The sequence below is a fragment of the Protomyctophum parallelum genome (genome assembly GCF_964188405.1).
Source record: "Protomyctophum parallelum genome assembly, chromosome: 9".
Classification (NCBI taxonomy): Eukaryota; Metazoa; Chordata; class Actinopteri; order Myctophiformes; family Myctophidae; genus Protomyctophum; species Protomyctophum parallelum.
The window spans coordinates 9,946,180-9,971,035 of record NC_139706.1 but is presented as its reverse complement, the minus strand read 5'-3'; the positions used below and the strand labels follow the sequence as shown (position 1 = coordinate 9,971,035).

Sequence of the window (24,856 nt, the reverse complement as noted above, 5' to 3'; positions counted from 1 at the left end):
GTACTGTATGTAGGCTATTGAGAATAATACAATTTGTTTTAATAAATCAAACTTTTGCAATCATAATCTATTATACACACCAATGTCGTTTCATAATCACAAGCATCGTGTTGCAACCCCCTATTGCCTGTTCCCTACAGAGAGATTGCACAATCTCACACACGATATCACAATCACAGTCTATGAAACACACATTTCTGGCAAAATAGTATTCATCATGATTGACAAATTGTCAAAAAATGTCCTCATTTCTACAGACACGGTGATGAAGTTCTTGCAGCTGCTGACAGACAAACTGGCAGACAGGTACGGCCTTCCTCATTATCATTCTACCAGTGATCTTTGAATATCACCTTTAAATGGAATGCATGTCCAAGTGCTTCAAAATGTCATATACAATTGCAGTATTAACAGTGGTGGTCACAGCAGATTACCGGTATATAAATTGACAACAAATTTGGGACAGCTACTTTACAGCAGCTTACATGCTCGGTCGCTGTCTGTCCATCCACTTCCGGGTCACCAGTGAAATGCATGTTGGGACGGACACAGATTAATACTGGGACACACTTTTCCGCGTAACAGACTCACACGGACAGCGACCGAGCAAAATAGACAGCGGGCGAGCGATCGCTAAATTATTAGATAGGTTACCCACACTGAACATCTTTTACTGTTCATATATTCAGAACGGGTAAGGACTAGTATATTAAATACAAAAAGAGAAAGTTAATGGTTCCACTTCATAATTATTAGTTCATCAAATAGCATGCAGTTCAGTTCAAACAAAACACACAAAAAATAAAGCAATGCCATTCCTAATGTAGTGAAGAGCGGGATTCGAACACTCGCCAAACTAACGTGCAGTACCCTACCGTGCCAATAGGGCCGAGCTGGATTGGCAGGGCTGTTGCAGGCTGGGTCTTGGGAAGTTGGACTTCATGTCCCTCACGCTCCAGGTCCTGCTGACTATGCCAGATTGTAGTGGTGTGCAGGAGAGCGGGATTCGAACAGCAGGCTCCCACTCGCCAAACCAACGAGCAACCTACTGTGCCAATAGGGCTGAGCTCGATTGGCAGGGCTGTTGTGGGCCGAGTCTTGGCTGGGGGCTACACTTACAACAAAAATACCATAATTTCCGGACTATAAAGCGCACCTGAATATAAGCCGCACCAGCAAAATTTAGGGGAAAAAACCAAATGTGTACATATACAAGCCGCACTGGACTATAAGCCGCATAGAGGCCATAGAGATACATTTAGGAAGGTCCCCTAGTGGCCGTTAGCTGTAAAAATCCATAGATTAGCTGCACCGTTGTATAGGCCGCAGGGTTCAAAGCATGGGAAAAAAGTAGCGGCTTATAGTCTGGAAATTACGGTAGTCTAGATCTATGTTTGGGAAGCACTGAACTAGACCTTTGTCACGCCAATGACGCCATCTCAACCACAAGGTGACAGACAGTGTGACGGCATCTTTTATTGAGCTAAATGTTAGTCACACATAAATGAAATGTGACAGTTTCACCTTATATGGATATAATATACAACAAGGTGTGTTTCCTAGTTTCCCAACAATAAATAAACTGTCAATATCCATTTCAGTTTGTAACGTTATCTCTAAATAATAAAATCCCACTGTCTCTTTATCCCACGACGATGTGATGTTACTCTGGAGTGACACCAGAGGGCCACTATAGTTACACACTCATTCCAGAGGGCCACATTGCATATTCCTGTAGAAACCTCTTATCTCTGAATTTTAACTTTATTTTTTCGTAAATAAATGCCCTAGTTTGCCATTATTATTTAATTTTTATTTTTTTGCGGCTTACGCCTTTTATTGGTTTTTTGAAGGGACAGACAGTAGGCTGACAGGAAACTGGATTACCAGTCGCGTGCCCAGACGGTTACGCCACCGCCTGGGCCTAGTTTGCCATTCTGCCACAAAACTATCAAGCTCAAAATCCAAAGATCCATTTAATAAAAAATTATTCCATATCGTCTGCAAAGCTGCATATTCATTTTATTTTCTATTTTATTTCATTTTAACTCACAGAACCACCAAGGACTTCAACATGATGAGAGAGTTTAAGAAAAAACTCAACCCACATAATGCGGTAAGTACCTCTTTTTCAAGGATTGGTTTTCTGTCCCCTCTACCTCCTGAACATCTCCCCTGGTCTCCAGTTTTGGAACCACTGTCCCTAGGCCTAGAACCGAGGTACGCAACCACTGGTACGTGTCGTGTACCTGTGCTGGTACGCAGGACATGTCCCACTGGTACGCGAGAAGGGTATCCCGAGTTTTCCCGACCGTGAACCAATAACCGTGTGTCACCAGGATCAATGACAATGATATAACATTATGTTGTGATATAATAATATAGCAGCAGGTAGGCTACATGAGGCCAGTCAACTGTCTTTCGTGTTTTGCTACGTTGATGCGTGACCCCCCCAACCATGCCGTTCCGTGAACATTTTATGATCTGTCAGCCGGTCCTTGCTAATAGAAAGCCTGGGAACCCCTGGTCTAGAACACTGTTTCTCAATTAGTCGTCAACTAGTTATAATTACCGTAAATCCTCAAATACATTCCTTCCTTCAATAAAAAGCCGCCCACCTATTAATTACCGGGGGTGGCGTTGATTTTTTAGTCAGGTTTTTTTGTGTTTTTGTGTTTTTTTCAAGTGCCATATCTGTTACCTTCGCTGCCCTGGCTGGCTGGCTGTCACTAGTTATGCCTGTGCTCACATTGCTCGCGCACAATGCAACAAACTAACAAACAAACTTCGGGAGAGAACGCCACTATAAGCACTTTTCATGGCCACGGACAATAAAACTACTACTACTACTACTGCGGAGGGAGGAAAATGACACAAAACCAAGCAAGTGAGAGCTGTTTCTATTTGTGACATGACGTGCTGCGAGCTCGCAGATCTACGCTTCATGCAACGAATATACCGTACATTACTACGTTCGTTCTATTAAAGGGTAGATCTAGCCTTATAGAACGAACGTACCGATATGCTGCTGATATACAGCTTAGCTTGTTGCTAACGTGACCCCCCCTCCTCCTCTCTCTCTCTCTCTCTCTCTCTGTGTCTCTCTCTCTCTCTCGCGTCTCTCTCTCTCTCTCTCTCCCACAAATACATATTTGAATTATCTTCTTTTATACACTCGTTTCGCAAGTTGTACTTTATCATACAGATCCTTCCTTGTCTGCACACACCACGCTTGGACCACAATAACGACGAAGTATCTGACCTCACTATGAACTTCTCATTGAATCATAATAAATGCTTAATGGCTTTTAAGCATGGCAAGCGAATTAAACATGTCTATTCTTATTTGTTTTGCCCATGACACTGTATTCATCCATGCACTCTTGTATTAACACGATGATTCATCATTGTTTTGTAATTCCACCCAGGAGCTACAGCCATGGGATCATCCGTACTTGAGCGGTGTGTTGCGTGCCGAAAGGTGAGTGCTTGGCATCGCACGGTGCACTTACTTTTTCAAGCACGCAGCTGTCATTCGATAAACCTGCTTGATTTATATCTCTGTGGTGTATTTGAGGTGTTTGTTGTAACTCCAGCTACGGCTGCAGATTATTATTGTGCTCCCGTTGCTTCCTCGGGTGTCAAGACGGCACAAAAGGTGTTAGGGGAGAACCATGGGAGTTGTACCAGTGTGTTTGTCCCCTGCGATACAGGACTATAACGTCTGGTTTAGCTCTTCTGCTCACTGTCTTAAGTCCCTCCCTAATGTTTGTTTTGACTCAGATTGAAGGCTGAAGCGTTATGTAATCTCCTTTTTTTCCCAGCAGTACAGTAGTTTTTACTGTACTGCTTTCACCACAACCGAATGAACACAGAGGGGAAGCAGGGACCTGTCAGTCACCGGCTGATTCTAAAAATGTCTTCTAAAGTTTTCTGAAAACCTTTGTTGCCATATCAGTGGTGCTCAAAAGTTTCATGTCAAGAATGCCCAAAATTATATGTATTTTGCCGCAGAACACCCATCTCAAAATATTTTCTTACTGGCACCTCAATCAAAGATTTGCACAAAACATTTAAAAAGTAGCAGATCTACAAGCTCATAGTGCGTCACTTCCATAGGTGACTCCATAGGTTCCATGAGCTTGTATATCTGCTATGTTTGAATAGTTAAACTGATTGTGATGCTACTACCTTTTTAACGTAAAGGACACGGATGCTTTCAAAGATTGAGTTGGTTAAGCAGCACTTTATGTGAGCAAACGAGTGACACAAAATGCACACCAATGTTTATATACAGTATGTACAGTATCTCTCTTTGTTGATGTGATGAAACCTGGTGGAAATGATAGACCGACATCTCAGTGATCTGCCACTAACATTCATTAGGCTGCGCTCGCCCCTCACACCTAAGTGTCTCCTCGGACAGCTCGCGATTCATTTTCAATGTGAGTCATGTGGTTTTGACGAGACAACCTTGTTCGATGGCTGTGTTCTGCCCTCCTCACCCCCCCATCGAACAAGGTTGTCTCGTCAGAACCACGTGATTCCCATTGAAAATGAATGGCGAGCTGTCCGACACACAGAGGAGACCGGCGACAAGCAGCAGACACCCGTCTCTTATGTGTGAGCGGAGCCTGGCTTTTTCATTCAACAGTTATTGTTGTGAATGTAAAATAAATTTTCCCCTGAGCAATGGAATTGCTCAGGTAGGCTATTCTACCAGGATTGGCTGACTGACTGCCGTGTGTCACTAATACAAACCGTTGAACGGTTATTCACCGAGTCGTTTTATAAAAATAATATCCTTCAGTGAGACATGCACAAAGCATGTGGTCTAGGCATGTATTAAGTATGTTACCAGCAGCTTTTACAGTACATATCGAAGCTTGGCTTTCTTTTATCGCAATAGGTCCTGCTTTCCATGGTCTACTTAGTAGTTAGCCTCTTTCTAGTAGACTTCACTAGAAAGAGGCTAATATTGAGGCACTATTCCTCTCTGCTCTGGACTATGAGGGCACCTGTTTTAATTGATGTTGATAAACTATGTGATGAAATGTTCTTTTATTTTTTTATTTTTGTCCTTTGTCGTCTTCGTCCCCCCCCCCCCCCAGCCCTCAGTATGTTCTCCGAGAACTAAATTAAGGTTGAAATGAAAAAAAAAAGGATCTGGCTCCAGTTTATCTCATTAAGTTAAAGTGACTTTGAAATGGTTCTGTAGAGTGTCCTGAGCAGTGAGCCGTGCCTGTCCATCTATCTATCTGTGTCAGTATTTCTGTCTGTCACATGAGGGACAAATCATAATAGATAGATAAATCTGTACACCCAAGAAAGTAATGCTGTGGTGGAATATTTAATGGGAGATGCAGTCTGTCTCACGGAGTATCTCCAGATTATTGGCCAACCCCTGATGTTGTTTTTTACAGATAACCTGTTATTATTTAAAATCTCCCTCACTTCCCAGCACTCGCCAGATCCCAATAACACCAAGTGGGTTTTTATCAAAGTATTATTACAGGTGTTTTATGTCTTCGAGAGACTAGTGCTTTTTTGGATTTAAAGCATCCCCCAAATGCCATTTTTGCATGTGTGGGAGATCTCTTTTTGTGCCCTGCCAAAGTCCAATGCCAATTGTATTTTGGCAGGGAGGGCCACTGAGTGACGACTCAGTGGAAGAAGTGAAGATGTGTCTCTCTCTATCTTTCCTCCCTCTCTCTGTCTCTCACACCCCACACTCCTTCCTCCTCCTTTTACAGAGGAAAATATCTTTCCATGATGATCCCCTAACACCTCTCCCTATCTTGACGAATACTGGATAACTCACCCCTTTACCATGTATAATATATTTATACTGCCATGTTGATAAGAGTATTGGTACCACTGTTGATTCCGTCGTATGAAACTATGACGAAAAATGTTCGTCGAGTCCGTCGACCTTTTTGAGTGGTGCAACCACTCCAAGGAACAGCAATGTCCGTGTTAACCTATGTGAGTGACCTTGTGACTATGAGTACCAGTAGGAGCAAAAGTGGTGCTGTTGTGCCAGAAACATAGAGAGAGAGAGATAGTGTTGCACTGTTGCCTAGTGCTAATTACAGAGAGAGGGGAGAGGGGAGTTGCACCACTCAGTTCACACGTGTGACTTTTCACTGACAAATGGAATAAAAACTAAGCCATGATGTCTGGAACTAAGACTAAACATAATATTGACAATTTCGTCAACAAATTAAAAAATACCGGTAGACTAAAATGTTAGGAGGGGGACTACTGGAGAAGAGATCCAGTAGAACTAAAAGAAAAGTCATTTTTGTTTGGTTGCATGCTTAAAATGGCAGATCTACAAGCTCACAACGTGTCGCGCTGCAACGTGTTGTGAGCTTGTAGATCTATGTAGATCAAAATCAACACTACTGGTCACCAGGAGTCCCCCAGAGAGCAGTGTTTAGACTATTTGTATAAAATGGGTCCATTACTGCTTTTTGTATTTGTATTGTATTATATTTCAACCTGCTCATTCCATACATCTCCCACATTCACCATTTCTCTGAAACGTACACATTATGTCATTAGTTCTCTGTGGTTCTTTCTTTCTTCCTCATCGCTTTCACTCTGTTTTCATTCTCACTACTATCCCTGTTCCTCTTTCTCTGTCAATTCCACTCAGTGTTTTAGCGCACTCTCTCTCTCTCTTTTTCTCTCTGGTAAAGCAGCTGTTAGCCATTGTCAAATTGGGTACAGATTGTGTATCTATCTGTCTGACTGTGCATGGGTGAATAGACTTGGCAACCATGGCTGTGCTTAATGGGGACTATTGAGCTAAACCATTCAAGCTATATAACATATAATTTGCATATCAAAGTGTCAAATGTGGGCGATAGGAAATAAACCCCTTAACCCTATCAGGCTTAGTGGCTTCACAGGACCACACGTTATGTATAATATAATATATCATAGCGCTGCAGCACGAGTCTTGCTCAAATGTGAATCCACAAGAATTGAGATCACGATTCTCACACGATTCTCATTTTTTCCAAGAACATATTTTGTCTTTGGTCTGTAGTCGCTTGGCAGTTCGTTTAATTGTGCAGCACTAATGTGCAGCACTAACGTATCGCACACAGTATGTAAATGTTAGGGGATTTCTTTTTTGGCCCGTTGTGAATCCCTGCCCAACTGAAGAGTAGCCTGCACCACTGTAAAGTACAGAAACACAGTTGGTTTCCTATCCTACAAACAGGGTGACTCGTCGTCACCATTAATCATGGCTGTAGACCTTGGCCATGGGTAAAAAGATGCCTCTCCTCTGTGGGTTTTAATTAAAGTCTAGGAGACAGTGATGTGTGGAGTGGACCCTCAGGGCTGTGTTGCAGCAGAGAGAGACGCTGTGCGTTGTCCACATCCAGACGGGGTGTCATTGCACCGTGTGATCATCAGAAGAAGATAGACAGGAACCCAAAATGTTCCACTGATCTGGGGTTTTCCCCTTTTTCCTTTCTTCCTACCATGCATGTCTCACCAGCATGAGGGAGTCTAAAAAATTATCTGTTTCTTCCTCCTTCCTACCACGCATGTCTCACACTCACCAGCCCGAGGGAGTCTAAATCAGTGGTTCTCAAACTTGTTTTTTTATGTCAAGGACCCCCATAATAAGGCGTGATTTTACGCAGTGATTTTCAACCATTTTAATTTCAAGTATCACCAGTTTGACATGCATTTAGGCTAGGACCCCCATTAATCGCATTTCTATTTATATCAAATTTATATTTCAATGTTAATTTAGCTCTGAGAGCTCGATTGATTAACCGGTTTGTTGATAAGCTGCGTTTTTTTTAATCTGAGAATGGTAATTTCCCTCAATGTGTAACATAAAAATCAACATTTTGCTGATAGTACAGAAAGATACAGAAAGAATACAAAAGGCATATTATATTCCTTAATATATATCAACATGCAACATGACATATCACACCGCTGGGACAACGCTAAAATTGTCTCGACCCTGTGGTTAGGGCTTAGGACTGCGTATAAGCTTGGCAGGAAATTAGTTCATAATTATCTAAAGCGTAATTCAAGTTTAGCTTTTTCCAGATTGACACATTCCTGATGAGATCACAACAAATTAATATTGCAAAATGATGTTTTGCAATGTGAACTGTTGAACACCCAGGAATCTACCTATACTGTAGTGTATATTGTCGTCAGAGTTAGTTATTAACAGTTTTAACCTATTTTGGGCGGGAACCCCTTTTGGTGTTTTAAACATTATGTTATAATTTAGCTATTGAAAAATAGCAGATCTACAAGCTCATAGCGTGCCACCGAGTGGCGCGCTACGAGCTTGTAGGTCTGCTATTTTTGAAAAATCGTAAAAATGTGGCGCAAATCTTTAATATATATGTTTTTAACTCGGGTTAAAATGGGTTAAACTTAGTTTTAGTATTTGTCCTAATGCTGATATATGTTGGTGTTGGGTGGCAGGTACAACATCGACCCCAGCCTGTACACTCCCTACTTCTCCCTGGGGGCCTGTATGGAGGGTCTGAACCACGTCTTCTCCCAGCTCTATGGCGTCTCGCTCATGTCTGAAGTCCCCGGCGCCGGAGAGGTGTGGAGCAGCGACGTCCGGAAACTGGTAAGGGTTGGTGAATGCCGTAAATAAAGTGTTTTATTATAGTGTGTGCTAAACTTCTAAGCTGCTGTCCACTCATGTGTCTGTACCGTTTACCACATTAACAGAGAGTTAAGTTCTGGTCTGTGTTTGTGTATGACCAATAAAACCTTGTTTGTGTTTGTCTTTGTAGGCTGTTGTCCATGAGTCGGAGGGGCTGCTGGGATACATATATTGTGACTTCTTCCATCGGGCAGACAAACCTCACCAGGTAGAGAGTCTACAGACACACGCCCGCCCCGCACAGCTCTGTCTCCTCCGTTTTATCCAGTTTAGATGGATAATATACAAAACAATATATTTTATATGTATATATGTTACAATTAGTTTCTTGTGACCCTGCTTAAATGTGCCACTACACTGTACTCCAATAAACTTTCAACATAACTAATATCACCCAACCCTTCTTCCTCTCACCCTGTGTCTACCGTTACCCACTCCATCACCTCTCCACTCTATCACTCAATCCCTCTTCCTCTCACCCGTCTATACTGTTAACCCGTTCCATCCCTCTCCACCCCATCACCTCAATCCCTCTTCTACACATCCCTCTTGTCCTCCACCTTCTCTCCACCCTATGACCCAATCTCTCCACCCTTCTCTTCCTGAATCCCTGCCTCGTTCTATGCTGTCCACCCCTCTCACCGTTCCTCCCTCCTCTCCAACTATCCTTGTTCCACCTTACTTCCGCCTCACCTATCTCTCAGGACTGCCACTTCACCATCCGCGGGGGCCGTCAGTGCCAGGACACGGGGCAGTACCAGCTTCCCGTGGTGGTCCTGATGCTGAGCCTGCCCCAGCCCACCAGGGGGGGCGCCCCCACCCTGCTCACCCCTGGCATGATGGAGAACCTCTTCCATGAGATGGGCCACGCCATGCATTCTATGCTGGGTCGCACACGCTACCAGCACGTCACAGGTGAGATCACACGCTACCAGCACGTCACAGGTGAGATCACACGCTACCAGCACGTCACAGGTGAGATCACACGCTACCAGCACGTCACAGGTGAGATCACACGCTACCAGAACGTCACAGGTGAGATCGGAGTCGTATTGATGATTGATGATTGATTGATTGATTAAAAAATGTATTGGGCAGAAATGGAAACAGTACAGAGTACAGTCAAACACACATGGTCTAAATGGATAGCATAGGTCTGGGGTATTCAATGCATAATCATGAAAATTAACAACGAAATTCAAAACCTCACAGAAAGATTATAGAAAAGACATGTACAGGGTGGGGGGGGGGAAAGGAAGTGGGTTCATAAAGAGGTGCGGGGTACTTGACAAGTCATTTCCTCTCCCTTTGGCCTGTTGAAAGGTGGATTTGAAAGGTGGATTTTCAGGCCTGTTTTAACACTTCCAGTGCGCCAGCATTTTTCAAACATATAGGCCAGGGGTCGGCAACCGGCGGCTCAAGAGCCGCTTGCAGGTCTTGAGCACTCCCCTAGTGGCTCCCTGTAGCATTACAAAAAAATCTATGAAAATGTATAATGTTTATTTTTTCACATTTTTATTTTTAATTTATGGTTTCTGTAGGAGGCCAAACGTGACAGAAACATTCTTAAGTTTCCCAATTTTGTAAAAATGTGTAGAATAAATATTATGATGGATTGCCTGTATGCTTAATCTGCAGTAGGCTATAGCCCTGAAACATGACTGTCAGTCATGACGCAACAGCAGCCTGTTTTACGCAATCGCAGTCCATAAACATTCCGATTTAAAATATAAAGTCCTCGACACATGTGCCACGGGAGTTAGAAATTTGCTGGTACAGCGATTAGCATTGCTGCATCCCGCGTTGTTTAATAAAAAGCATATTTATCCGAGCGCCCCTTTTCTCAAACGGGGTTGGGAAACAGTTGCACACCGGGTGGGGGCGCGTAGTTGAAAGCCAATGGCAAAATAACAGCTCGGATAAAAATGCTTTTTATTAAACAATGCGGGATGCAGCAATGCTAATCGCTGTACCAGCAACATTCTAACACCCGTGGCACATGTGGCGAGTACTTTATATTTGGAATCTGAATGTTTATGTACACGTTTACAATGTAAATGTAGCGATTGCGTAAAACAGGCTGCAGTTGCATGACGCACCATGGCTAAATCTGCAGTGACAAACTATCAAACAATAAATAAAACGTGGCAAGCCGTTCACAGACGGTGACTATATGAAGGAGTCATATAGACGTTTTATTATCTCCCGGGTTGCAACGAAACAGCAAAGCAGCAGCCAGCAGTGGTGGAGTTTAAAGCTGCGATCCACTTCTTAAAAGTTTGCTCCCTTCTGCCTTCCCACACACTTGTGTGGAAAACATGGAATGCTCTTCCAGACAATTATGTGAACATGAAGAAACTCGCATTTGGAGTATTATCCATCTTTGGATCAACGTACTTTTGTGAGCAGATATTCTCAAACATGAACTACATTAAATCCAAATACCGCACACGCCTCACCGATGAGAGCTTGCAATCGTGTGTAAAGATTAAAGTGACATTTTACGTGCCCAATGTTGAGAAGCTCTCCAGCGATGTCCACACACAGAAATCACATTAAACGGGTATAAGAACACAATGCAAAAAACATGGCATAATAATGGAGGGTGCGTTGACTGCGTTCGGAAATGCGCACCGCGGGAGCGCACTCGCCTATTAGTTTGCATTGCACAGTGCGCTCAGTGCGCTATTTCCGAACGGGCTTAAACCATAGCGCACTTTTTATTTTGATAGATAGGCTAATATCCACTTGCAGCCCTGTTGTCTTCATTATATAAGCATTTTAAGGCTTAAAATGTTTTTGCGGCTCCAGGTAGATTTTGAATTATTTTTTTTGGTCGAAAATGGCTCATTCAACATCTTGGGTTGCCGACCCCTGATATAGGCCCTCATTTATCAACCGTGCGTACGCCAAAATATGGGTGCACGCCGAAATTACCGAAATTGACCATTTCCGCCAAAGCTTGAAATTGAACTTGAGTAGGACAAAAAGTCACGTCTGGTCGGGAGCTGTCGTATGCTTTGTCCTCGGCTGTTTTCTGTCGTACACAAGCGGAGCAGCATTGTCTGAACTACTGACACGCTGTCACAGGCATCTAAGCATATGTTTTCACTCCTAAAATGTTAATATAAAACTATGTATATACATGTAAAAAAAATTAAAACTTTACAAGTAATTAAATTCGCACAATTAAAAACAATATAACATGTTTACAATGTATTAGTTTGTGCTTAATCTAACAGTGCTTTACTGGCCTTGTTATGCGAGCGCACTTGTGAGATGATTTGGGAGCGCATGCGGCATGACATCAGATGCCTATATCACTGTACTGTCTGTGATATTGCACGCCTTTATTTCCAAGTGACAATGACAAGCATACAGCTTGCCTATTTGCAATTGTAGCAGGCTATAGGCGTAAGGGGCTTAATCATTCACCATTTAAATAAGTGCTTTGACAGTTCAGATAAAAGCGAGATCATTTTAGGGGGTCGGGAGGACGGGACCGCGGCGTGCGTCGCCAACACATACCAGCACACATGCAAGCGCCAAGCCTTCATCTATATGTTTATGATTCGTTCATCAATGATCAAATCACTACAACGTTGATTATGACTGCCTTGACGACATGATAGCCTATCTCTCATGCAGGCATCACTCACCCACAGGACTTATCACAGCAGTGCGCAGTCTCACGCCTTCGCTGTGCACTGCGCACGAATGGGTAAAATTAATATAGGCCAGCCTACAAACGTATTCCATTCATGGCGATGCGATGTCGATGTGTCATGCAGGTGCGTGCATGACAGCAAGGCAAGCGAGGTGAGAGGGAAACAGACAGGGTAGGCCTACAATTTTATTTAATTCATGCAGGTGTTCGACCTTTATTTATTTAACAACACACCAGTTAGTTGGGCTTGCAAGTTGCGTGTGCGTCTGTGTGTGTGTGTGAGAGAGGGGGGTGAGGCGGGCATCAAGGCACGGGAGAAACTTTTTTTTTCCTGTAACCATGGTTTCCAGGTCGTATTGCAGTTGTTCATGTCGCAAAAACGAGGGCGAGGCTTGATTTCATAGGGCGTGCCAGATAGATTTCAGCCGTCACATTTATTAACGTCAGAAAATTAAGGAAGGATCAGCTGTTTGCGATCACTTTATAAATGCCATGGCGACCTGGATGTACTACGAAACCCACACTCGAATTTGGGGCAGATTTTACACTCAATTGATAAATGAGGGCCATAGGCTGCAGAGGCAGTTTTTACTCTGAAAAGCCATTCCCCACGCAAACCGGTACTGTAGGTGTAATTCTCCATTGCTACATCACATCTGATCTCTCTCTAGAAGCGTTTATATAGATGCTGTCACATCTGATCTCTCTAGAAGCATTTATATAGATGCTTGGTTAAGTCAGAAATGACAGAACATCGGCGTTCTGATCAAAAGCATGGACAGCGACTTAGCTTTTATATGCATAGAATGTCTCCGGTACAAACACGCACAGGAAAATGTTTCATTGTAAGAATCACGCATAAACAACTATGTGTAGGTGTGCACATACAGTATACTGTGTCTGTGTCTGACTAAAGGGTCTTTCAAACGGGAAGCGATATTAACGCGCCTATAGTTCATTTCCAATGAGACCTGCGTTTGTTTTTCTGTATGCGCGCGGACGTCGAGGGGGCAAACGTGTTTACGTGAGCGTGGTCCCGTGAAAGTCTTGCGCGCGTGCTCGTTTCGTGCACACGCACGTGACTCACCACCAGACCTGGATTCTGTTTAGCTTCTTTTCTTTTTTTATGCTTGTGCCCCTCTTCAGCAGACCTGGAGCAGACTTGTCGTTGATCCAGGTGAAAACGGCTGCGTTCATCGCTGCCTGTTTTGAAAGGCCTTTAACAAAGCTTAACAACATGTCTTTTCTCAGCCAGTGTGTCTGTTACATGCGCACACACTTACTGTAACTGTACGCTTCAATATTTTACCCAAACATGCAGGTACACGTGTTGGGCAAAACTGGCAAAGCCACATACATTACATAAACATAAGATTTGTATCCAACATTTGAAGGACTTAAGAGAAGTAATTACAGCATACATCTACGACGGGGTGATCGACGCTTGACATTTTATCTGATAATGACGGCTATTGTGCTCGGCTTCCAAATGTCAGGAGGAGTTAGAGTTACGTCTTTGGACGTCAGGTTATATTTAAACCATTTGTTACGGGTGTAGCTCAGCTTTGAAAAGGGAAGTCAAATCCGATTTAGGGAACAAGGCCCCGAGGAGACCGTTAAGGTGTCAGCGCCGTGTACCTCTTTCAGTTGTCGGATAATAAAGCCAAGGGACACGCCTTTAAGGTGGTAACCCGAGATGCCTCCAAACATCAGTTTCATAGTAACGGCTATATCCACTTACTTATACTGAAGGATACTGTACGACGTGGCAACTTGACACCGCTCCTTTTAGCAGGATTCAGAAAGAGTCTGCATACCTGTGCCTTGTATTATGTATATTGGATCAGAACTGACTTTAACCCATTTAGGCCTGACATTGATGATAGTTTTCTGAAATACCTCATGTTTCTTTATCAGTGGTGCTCAATATTTCATGTCAAGGACGCCGAAAATTATCTGTTTTTGGCCGCCGACCCCCATCTGAAAATATGTTGTTCCAGGAACCCCTCAGAAGCAAAGATTTGAGTTAAAAATGTTCGCTCTGAAAGAATATATATTCAAGGTTTTGTGCCGCATTTTCACGATTCTTCAAAAATAGCAGACCTACAAGTTCATAGCGCGGCACTCGGTGCTTGTAGATCTGCTATTTTTCAACAGCTAAAGCATAACATGCTTAAAACACCAAAAGGGGTTCCCACCCAAAATGGATTAAAAGATGCCAGCTTTTATATTGTACACTTTAATTATTGAAGCTGCTGGGAATATAGTTTATACGCTGCTATTGCTTTCACTGGTAATTCTCTTGTACGTCTTGCTTCAGGAATGATCCTTTACTTGTCTATTACTGTATTATGTCTCTCCCAGCATTTGTATTTCCACCAATATCTACTTACGGGGTGAGATACTGTATACTGTCATGTGAGACTGCTGTTTTTTTGCAAGCTTTGTCCTTGCAGTGCAGTGTACAACACCATCGACACTATGGCATGTTCACTAACCTGAATCTGATTATTTTTTTATCCTGTTGTCATAAACATTGGTGCTTAGTTTCACCAGCAGATATAGAGTACCTGTCTGTTGTCAATCACATAGGAGCTTGTCATTCCAGCAGATACAGTAGCATTTATGTCTTCTCAGTCATTTTGTTTTGCTGGTTCTTGTATTACTCCTACATGTCTTGACGTCTGCCCCTTTGTTACGTCTTAAGCTCTGCACACTGCAAATATGTACATGCATATTAAAGTACATTCCTGCGATGCCATTATGTATAACAAGCAAGTGTTTAGTCATTTGCTGAAGAACCCTGCGTCAATTAGGGATGTGTAAAAGTGTCCAAAATGAAAATGGATTCAATATTGACGATTTGTCAATTTAATCGATATTCAGCCGCGGGGGTGGGTGTATTTTTTATTTTTCTTTGTTTAAATGAACCATAAACGAGCATCAATTGTGGGAAACAAATAATGGTATTCTGTTATCCATCCACATAAATGCTGCCTCAAGTCAGACTAATAACAGATACCATTACCATCAATGCCAATAATACAGGCACACTTTGGTAGGCCTGTACTCAACATTGCACCATTCAAGTCACCTGCAGTAGGCCTAAGCTAACACAAATAAATGGTATCCTCTAAAATGTAGTCACTATGGGCAGGGTTTGGATGACAATTGCAACAGATTTCATTTATATATATATATATATATATATAGATTAACCCATTTTGACCTGAGATCAGATTCTAAAAATGTCTTCTTCATCCTGACAGTTTTCTGAAAAAGCTACCTGAACTGCGACCGTTTCTGAACAGCGAGTCATACTGCCAAATACTTGCACACAGAACAACTTAGAGCAGAACCTGACCTTGAACTTGTCTTCTGCAGGAACGAGATGTGCGACGGACTTCGCAGAGGTCCCCTCCATCCTCATGGAGTACTTCGCCTCCGACTACAGAGTCGTCAGCCAGTTTGCCCGCCATTACAAAACAGGACAGGTACACCTCCTGAACCTTGGTATTACAGATGGCGCTTTCCAAACACGCATGCTTCGTTTTTGTCTTAGGTACGCAAATTTGCAGTTACAATTCAAAGCTTAAATAAATGTTGGCGATATGTGAATATTAGTTGAAATCTATGTGGAAGAAAAGGTGTTGGTGCTGAACATACTAAGGTTGAGGTTTGAGTCCAGCTCATGACTTTATTGTTGTTATTCTACCTTATTTCTATGTATTACAATTAATTACAAAGAGCACTTAAAGGTAGGGTATGTGATTTTCTTTTGGTTAAAATAAGTGTTAAAAAGCTCTATGTTGTGATAGTACTGTGAGTTTGTTCAGTAACAGGAGTCTCTGTGTCTCTCCAGCTTTTTATGAAACAGAAAATGCATTTTCAGAATATAAGTGATTTAACCTTTTAACAAAATACTTTTTGTTTTAAACAAAATACTTTTTGTTTTAAACAAAAAATATCACTTATCACCTATCTTTTAATGAGTATGAAATTGAGTATTTGAGTTTAATGACTATTGTTTCCCATGTTTTAGTCTCTGTCTGCCAGCATGGTGGCTCGCCTATGTGAGTCTAAGAAGGTCTGCATGGCTGCAGACACCCAGCTACAGGTACCTTTTCACCTTTCAACCTTTTCATTAAATGACTGCAAGTCAGATTTATTGCACAGTGGTGGGTTACAATTTACAATTTAGGCATTTAGCAGACGCTCTTAATCCAGAGCGACTTACATTAAGCAAGAACAAAAAAGCATGGGAATACATCACATAAAAACATTTATCAAGAAACATGCGTAAGCTAAGAAAGTAACAGTGGCATATCTATATAATGAAGCTATACATATAAACTATACTATACTATACTATAATCTATACTACTATGCTATACATATGTACTATGACGTGCTATGACTACATACAATGCAATTATAGTGCTGTCTACATAATATGCTATAAGTCTGTATCAAATGCTATCTAAGTCTACAGAAATGCTATCTAAGGGGGTGGGGTAAGTGCTATGGGCCATGATGGAGTCTGAAAAGGTGGGTTTTCAGACTACGGCGGAAGATTGGGAGTGATGCTGCAGTTCTGACTGCAATGGGAAGTGCATTCCACAGTTTTGGAGCCAGAAGGGAGAAGAGTTTGGGACGTGTGGAGCGTTGTCCCGGCGTTTTTAGTGAGGGTACTTCCAGCTTCCCTGCGTTGGCTGATCTGAGTGCGCGGGAGGGTTTGTAGGGTTCGATCATACTTGCAAGATATGGGGGAGCCATACCTTTGGTTGCTTTGTTTGAATGCCAGCATCAGAGTTTTGTATTCTGTGCGGGCAGCGACCGGGAGCCAGTGGAGAGAGCGGAGCAGGGGGGAGACATGTGAGAATTTTGGCTGGTTGAAGACCAAGCGAGCTGCGGCATTTTGGATCAGCTGGAGAGGCTTAAGTGCACATGCTGGTAGGCATGCTGGGTTCAATTAATGGATATGGCAATATATTGTTATATACAGTATGCACTACAGCATACAGTATGCCATATATGGAAAGAGCACTGCTCAAAAACTAGACGCAGCCTATTCCTCTGCGGTGCCATTAAACTTTACTGCCCTGAGAGCTTATATGGCCCACGTTATCACATAGACTTAATAAGGTGTTTTCACAAGATATCCATAGTGTTGCCAGCGGGTTAAAAACTCACTTAAGAGGACAATGGGCATAAGGGCGGTTTAACGTGCCTGCCAAGTGAGTGATTGACGAGAGATAAGAGTTGTGATTTAGAGGCTGTATTTGTTCGGCCCCACTTCATGCAGTGGAGGAAGGAGGGTATAGTCAGACAGTGGTGGAAAAAGTACTTAACATTTTTCTACAAAATGTCTTCTTAAATCCTAACCGTTTTCTGAAAGCTTATGTTTCTATGTCAGTGGTTCTAAAAATGTTTCATGTCAAGAACTCCCAAAATTATATTTATTTGTCCGGCGGCGGCGACCCCCATCTACAGTATACCATCTACATTCTACAGTATACTGTTCCATGGACCCCCCAGAAGCAAAGATGTGAGTCCATTTTGGCAGATCTACAAGCTCATAGCGCGCCACCGAGTGGCGCGCTACACGCTTGTAGGTCTGCTATTTTAGAAAAATCGAAGAACGACTGACATAGAAACATAGCTTTTTCAGAAAACTGTCAGGATGTAGAAGACATTTTTAGAATCTGATCTCGAAATGGGTGAAAAGCGTTCGCTGGGAAGGAATATATTGAAAGATTGAAAACATTGTGTTTTTTCCCTCCCCCCCCCCCATGGTGTAGGTGTTCTATGCCGCGTTGGACCAACTCTACCACGGCAACAAACCTCAGCACCGCTCCACTACAGACATCCTGAAGGACATGCAGAAGAGCTTCTATGGCCTGCCCTACGCCCCCAACACGGTATGCTCTCTGTCTACCGAGGCTACTTTCTTCAACCCTTTTCATATCGAGGCCCATTATTTATGATTTTATTTTTGCTTTATTCCATGCTCTCTCTCTCTCTCGCTCACTGTTTCTCTTCCTTTGTTCTTGTCCTTCCCTCTCTCTGGTTTTATATCTTTTACCCAGCCCGGCGCAGCACCGTCTAAAGGTTTTATATCTTTTACCCAGCCAGGCGCAGCACCGTTTAAAGGATTAAGGCTTTTTTTCGGAGGCCCTGTTAAAATAACAAAGCCGAGGTATACTTTGAATGAGCACTCCCTGGGGGAAATATTTGAAACTCTTCTTTCTGCCTCGTCCTTTAATGAAAAGAAGCATTTTTTTTCCTTCTTCTTCTTCTTCTCCCCCTTCTTTTTTTTTCTTCTTTTTGTGCAGCCGCAGGCGGGGGGGTTTGGGAAGAGGGAACCAGAGAATCAAAACCACACTCATAATTTTGCCAGGAATGGCCTTCATAAAGAATGTATTCTGCACTATAATTATGTAGGGCCATCGGGAATAGAGAGAGAATGAGCTCAGTACTTGTGTGTGTGTGTGTGTGTGTGTGTGTGTGTGTGTGTGTGTGTGTGTGTGTGTGTGTATTCGGCCCATCTTGTATCTCCACCACAGCCAAAGGTTCTCTCTTTCCATCCTTCACTCATGTCCTCACCGGTCCAGTTGTATACTGCAGGGGTTCTAGTGCAGGGGTTCTCAACGTTTTTGGCTGGGTACCCCCGGAAATGCTGTGGCCATGTCTCGCGACCCCCACCCTGCCCCCCTCCCCACCACCAATACAAACTGACTTAAAACATTGTACACTCTCAAGAGTTAAATTATTGTTAGAATAATTGTTGTTTTCATCAACGTTTGCCTATTATCTCTGCTAATGGTGACAACATCAATACAGCATAGAATTGTGGACAAACGCTTATCCAACAACAACAAAATATTCTTGTTTTGAATGTGAGAGGTTAAATTAATTCTCATCTAATGGGCCTTGATATGAAAACCACTGGTATACTGCAATGAAGCTCACCTCTCACGGGAGTGTGTCTTTTATTATATTCCGCACTATGCCAGACTTTCCCCTTCGACTTTCCGAATCCCACCGAAAACACAGACAGACATTTAGCCTCAGATTACACAGCTAACCACGGGGGGTGTGGGGGACTAGCTGTGCATTCTGAGTGGATAGACCTTTTGTCTCATTTACAAAATGTCCAGTTGGTGCTGTTGAGATTCACACGTCACAACATCGGAACGAGCGAGAAGTAGATTCTGTTCAGATTGTGCAATAAAGGTTTATCTTTCACCCTTAAGTCTATGCCCTCATCCTCGGTCCTCTCGGTAACACGGCTAAAGGAACATTTTCCACAGTAAAACAACCATTTGAATGGCTAATATGTTCCACAGAGCTGCAGAATCTAAACAGTGCGGGCGATGTTGACATGTGTATAGTATATATAGAGTGGACCTATCAGTTCCCGCAGAGCACACAGAGGGAGGGGGTCAGCTGTGAGTAACACAGAACACATGGTGGACCCTCGTCGGGACAGAAGATAATATTTGGAAATAAATGGCAGCAACCACGACGTTCCGTCAGGCCATGTTGACATTTCTTTAATCTGTGTTTCTTGGCTTTGGGAGGCTTTAGGGGCCCCCCTTCTCCAAATAAATGCTGCTCCTGAGGTACCCTCTGCTCGTGCAAGTGCACATTCGACCCCTCGGAAACGTGGTGTCGCTCCTTAGTGCCGTGAACAAATGACCACCAGCCGTGCTGGGAGAGAACAAAAATGCCTTTTATCTTGTACTCCGAGAGGAACGTGAATGAAAGGCTGCTCTTGCTGACTTTGTCTGCCTTTTCTATGCAAGGATCAAAAGGATATTTGGCTGACATGTGACCCAGTTGCGCGCCCTCGAAAAAAATCAGTTAACGTTAGCCATTTGATGCAAAGGGATTGAAAAACAAAGGGAAGCTTGGAAGGTTTGAACGATGAATACCGGCGTCGGGCTGTGATGAGTGTTTTCTTAAGCACCTCCTTAAGACGCAGACATCACACCGAGCTGTTGTTGAGTAGCTCATCTAGATTATCCGTTTCCTTAATATCAAATAGCCATAATTCTCTTGACACCACATGAAATGCGCAGTAGTTTGAAAGCATGCGGCACGCTAGGCTGACTTCACACTGTCTCCACGTATTAGGCCTAAGACCTCTTGGCTAGCCCATAACTTCCACCTTATTTGATCTTCTACAAAAACCAGAACCTTTTGTGAGATCTAATGCTGTGCTTATAATACTTTGTCGCACAAATGCTACTCGAACACACAAACAAAACAGAAATCATTCTAATCTCTGAACAGTGCATTCTCTTACACTTTTCTTAGGTGCAGACGTGCACTTTACTTTTCTTTTCCAATACATTGGATTTTCCTACCAACGGAAACAGACCTGTAGACCAGGTGACTCGAGGCCTTGGCCTGCAATAGTCCTTTAACAAAGTGTGTGCAGCCGCCCCTCGTCGACCCCCCTCCACCCAGAGCCCATGACTTGGCCGTGGTTTCCCAAATGTTATGGTTTCCTGAACTCCATCTCCTCTCTCAGGAGTACTATTTACCCTTATTAAAGTCATTAACGGCCCAGATGGGTCTCGTCAAGCCGACACTTTTAGGAGCTTAAGCACGTTTTCGCGCTGCAGGATCACTCAGATCTGACCAGACCAGAGACCACAGAGCCTCTCACTCACACACCACCCCCGAAGATAAGCAGTCGACTCTTCTCCCCCCGCTCCGATCTCTGACCCCGTCTTCAACCCGCGTGCTCCAGAGCTTGATCTGTTTTCAGACCATTTTTAAGACTATTACACCTCGGATCCACATTCTTTAAAGATTCGTTTTTGAGAGAGCGAGCAGTCAATTCCCCTCTTTATGTTGTCTTTTATTGAGATGGATGGAAAAAGAGAGAATGTGTAGAGGAGAGGACATGAGGGAAGTTCCAGCCATACCAGGAGTATGTGGCTCTATGACTACACCACTACTACAATCTGAAGAGTGAAGATTATAGATGCATATAGACATGTGTGTGTGTGTGTGTGTGTGTGTGTGTGTGTGTGTGTGTGTGTGTGTGTGTGTGTGTGTGTGTGTGTGTGCGCGCGCGCGCGCGTCTGCTTTGGCAATGTAAACGTATGTTTTCTCGTGCCAATAAAGCCCTTTGAATTGAATTGAAGTGTGTGCTTGTAAATCAAGTATGTTTGCTATTTTATTGTGTTTTTAATAATATGGCATTGACATTGAGACTGCGTCAAGTCGGAACTGGCCAAGAGGCAGAAATAAAATGACACTATACATTATACTACATTGTAAATCTCACATTTTGGAACAGCAAATAAAACATCCATAATACACCTCAAAGTACCTATGAAATAAATACAACAAATCAAAGTCCTACTCTTTTAATAGCAGGGCAAAATACACAATATACAAAATATAAACCGAAATAATAAATATATAGGCATGAACATAGGCTAGTATATATCCAAACATGTGCAGGTGTTGGTTGGACTGTACATCTAAGATGATCCTTTTGAAACTTCTCAAGGGAACTTTCAAAGCCAACTTTAGTCTGGACTGTAGGTCATTCCAGATGTTTTTCCTTGGCCTCTAGGAAGTGTGCATAGAAGGTTTTACACAGATCGGTGCAGTTCTAGGCAAAGAGACGACTCTGCCTGTTATAGCGCCACCATGAGGCTGATTTGAAAAATGTCAAGTGGCATTTCCTCTTAGTGGGAATGTCCGTGTCGACAAAATGAACACTGCTTCGGACTGATGAAGGGTAAAATCAACTACAAATAAAATATGAGTGTGAACGGATAGCAGTAACTAGGAAATGGTACCATACACAGACAACCACCCTCTCCACAGCCTGATCCGGTCTAAAGTGTTCCTACTGTCTACAGTATTTTTATTACCAGTTGCGAAGCAGGCTGGTCTACCATCTATCAGGTTGGTAGTGGCAACTTATGGTAGTGGCAACTTATCATTTCATGTGGGCGAGCGTGCAGCTGATAAAATATGACTGTCATTTTGGGCTTGTTTCTATTTCCATGCAGGGATGAATTCCCCCAAAGACATTTAGACGCCCCGAGGCCGAAACCACGGCACTGTTCAGAAGTTCAGATCCTTATGCAGCACTGATATTTTTGGGGGTGGTCTTTGTGGTAACTTAGGTCTGTTAACAGCTGCAACCTTTTTTCAACCTTTTTTCATCTGGTTGAACGTTTGAGTGTTTGCCAGCTGAATTTCCCTGCAGTCCTCTGCATTTACAGCTACCATAAAAGAGCTGCTGTTTATAGATAAGATAGATGAAAACCCTCAGGCAGGTTTATATTATATAGACTTATAGAGTGAGAAGATGGGTCGTGAAATTCCCATGTTTCGTGGGAATTTTATGATGAAAGTTGACTAGAGCGAAGCTGGACTTACCCTGTCAAAGTAATGATGCCTATGAACACCCCATATTTTGAAGTTCTACTTAGTTTTAGTTGTATCTAGTTTTTTGTCCATTTATATTCGTTCACAAAATGTTAATTCGTGCATGTTTTACTCTCTTGTTATACATATAGTTGCCTATAATAACCTTGAATATCCCATGTTGTTGGAATGGCTGTCCATAATAGGACTGTACTGGTTCCCATCCATCAGCAACCTTTTTTATAAGCTGGAACACAAGTCATATTGGCCTAACTGTACCCACTCGCATACACTCATCACCCACACACACCTACTCAAGAAAACCATTACACTTAATAACACATCAATACACGGTGTCCAAAGATATTTTTTGTTACTAGATACTTTGTAGATTTTTATTATTATTACAAAACATGTGGCCATTTGAACTACAATCTCACAATTCCTCACATAGCATTCGACGCATTGTGAGCTTGTAGATCTGCTATTTTCAAAAGATTTTGAATACATTTGAAAACTTGAAATGAGACATTCTGCGTAAAGAATACTTTCTACTTTTGATACACTTTGATACCAATACGTTTGTACTCAAGTAAATTGTGTATTCAGGACTTTAACAGAGTGTTTCTATATTGCAGTATTGATGCTTTTATTTAAGTACAAAATGCGAGTAGTTTTTCCACCGCTGCAGAGTTCCATCGTCGTGCCGTTCAGCTCTGTTCTGTGTCTTATCTTATCCACATGCAGTAAAACCTGTTGACAGCTGGATTAATTGGAGCTATTCTAAGCTTTCACATATTAAAAAAAACAAAACATGTTATGATTGCTAATCGTTTTGCCCTTTTGTTTTTTATTTCCTGGCTGTATTCAGGCATGGCAGCAGAGGTTCAGCCACCTGATCGGCTACGGGGCCAAGTACTACTCCTACCTCATGTCCCGGGCCGTGGCCTCCATGGTGTGGAGGCAGTGCTTCGTTCAGGACCCTCTGAACAGGTAACATATGGATAGAGTGTTGGAACTTCTTCTAACCCCATTAAAACACATTCCGTCCCGTTACCATAGACGACCATCTGGGGCCAGGTATGCTCCAGTCGGATCCCCGACCGGAGCGGCTTGGAGCGGCAGGCGGTCCTCCTCGCTCCGAAGCCGATCGATCGATCGACCCATTTTAAAACACGCTCCACGCTCAGTTAAAAATCCCCACACTCCGCTCATATGCTCTGATATTGAGTAGCGAGCACACACTCTGTAGCAAACGCTGGCACAGTGCAAAATGATCACCGACAGTTCATCTGGGGCTGAACTAGTGAATTTAGTTGAAGACAGGGTTAGGGTCATCCTAATCATGGCCAGGTGCTTTACACTGGCTGCTTTCCTTTCTGCGTCATCGGCTGGTTAAACAGGAGTACTTATGACTGTCTAGGCCGGTTATTTAAGGATATTATAATCAGTGTGTCTTCTGGGTTTCTTCTTTGCGTCTATTGTTCTCCACTAAAGGTTTCGTGACTGGAGAGATTACTACAGTTTGAAGTAAGAGCTGTTTTGTGTTTCCAGCGCAGAGGCGAATGCCTCCTGACAGGCAGCCTTTTCCTGGATACTGTTAAAGTTCTCCCCCGCTCTCTCTCTCTGACACAGAACATGACATTAATATGAAACCCCACACCAGCCCTGGCTGGCAGGTGTCTGCAGTTATAATCCACAGACAGATAATACCAGCATCCAAATTATACCACAACACCACCATCACCCTTCTTTCTTATCAGCACAGTGCTCGCCCTTGGACTCCACAAAAGCTTTGTTTAGAGTAAAGACCCCCTTCCGCCTTCCCAACCACCCACACACACACACACACACACACACACACACACACACACACACACACACACACACACACACACACAGAGAGAGAGAGTCCCTCAGACGTCTCTCCATTTCTTTCTTTCTTTCTTTCCTCCTCCTGTTCTGGTTGACATTGTTTTAATTCCACCTGCGGCTGTCGGATCTCTGTCTCCTGTCATCGGAGCGTTGCGAAGAGAGAGAGAGACTGCTTAGAGATTTGGCCCAGAGGCTCGGGGGAGCATGGAGGGAGGGAGGGAGGGAGGGGTGGCTTTATGAGG

General features: G+C 43.0%; 1 protein-coding gene across 1 annotated transcript in view; it reads left to right on the top strand.

The window, feature by feature from the left end:
* The window catches only part of LOC310864008 (mitochondrial intermediate peptidase-like), a gene marked incomplete at its 3' end in the record, with an annotated part of 52,817 nt that overhangs the window by 10,800 nt on the left and 17,161 nt on the right, over positions 1–24,856 (top strand). The window contains exons 8-17 of the mRNA XM_083772540.1: positions 258–306; positions 2,056–2,116; positions 3,429–3,481; positions 8,476–8,629; positions 8,799–8,876; positions 9,373–9,583; positions 15,720–15,829; positions 16,378–16,452; positions 18,137–18,256; positions 23,611–23,732. Of these exons, the coding sequence (XP_083628666.1) occupies positions 258–306; positions 2,056–2,116; positions 3,429–3,481; positions 8,476–8,629; positions 8,799–8,876; positions 9,373–9,583; positions 15,720–15,829; positions 16,378–16,452; positions 18,137–18,256; positions 23,611–23,732 (1,033 nt within the window). The remainder of the gene's footprint in view (positions 1–257; positions 307–2,055; positions 2,117–3,428; positions 3,482–8,475; positions 8,630–8,798; positions 8,877–9,372; positions 9,584–15,719; positions 15,830–16,377; positions 16,453–18,136; positions 18,257–23,610; positions 23,733–24,856) is intronic.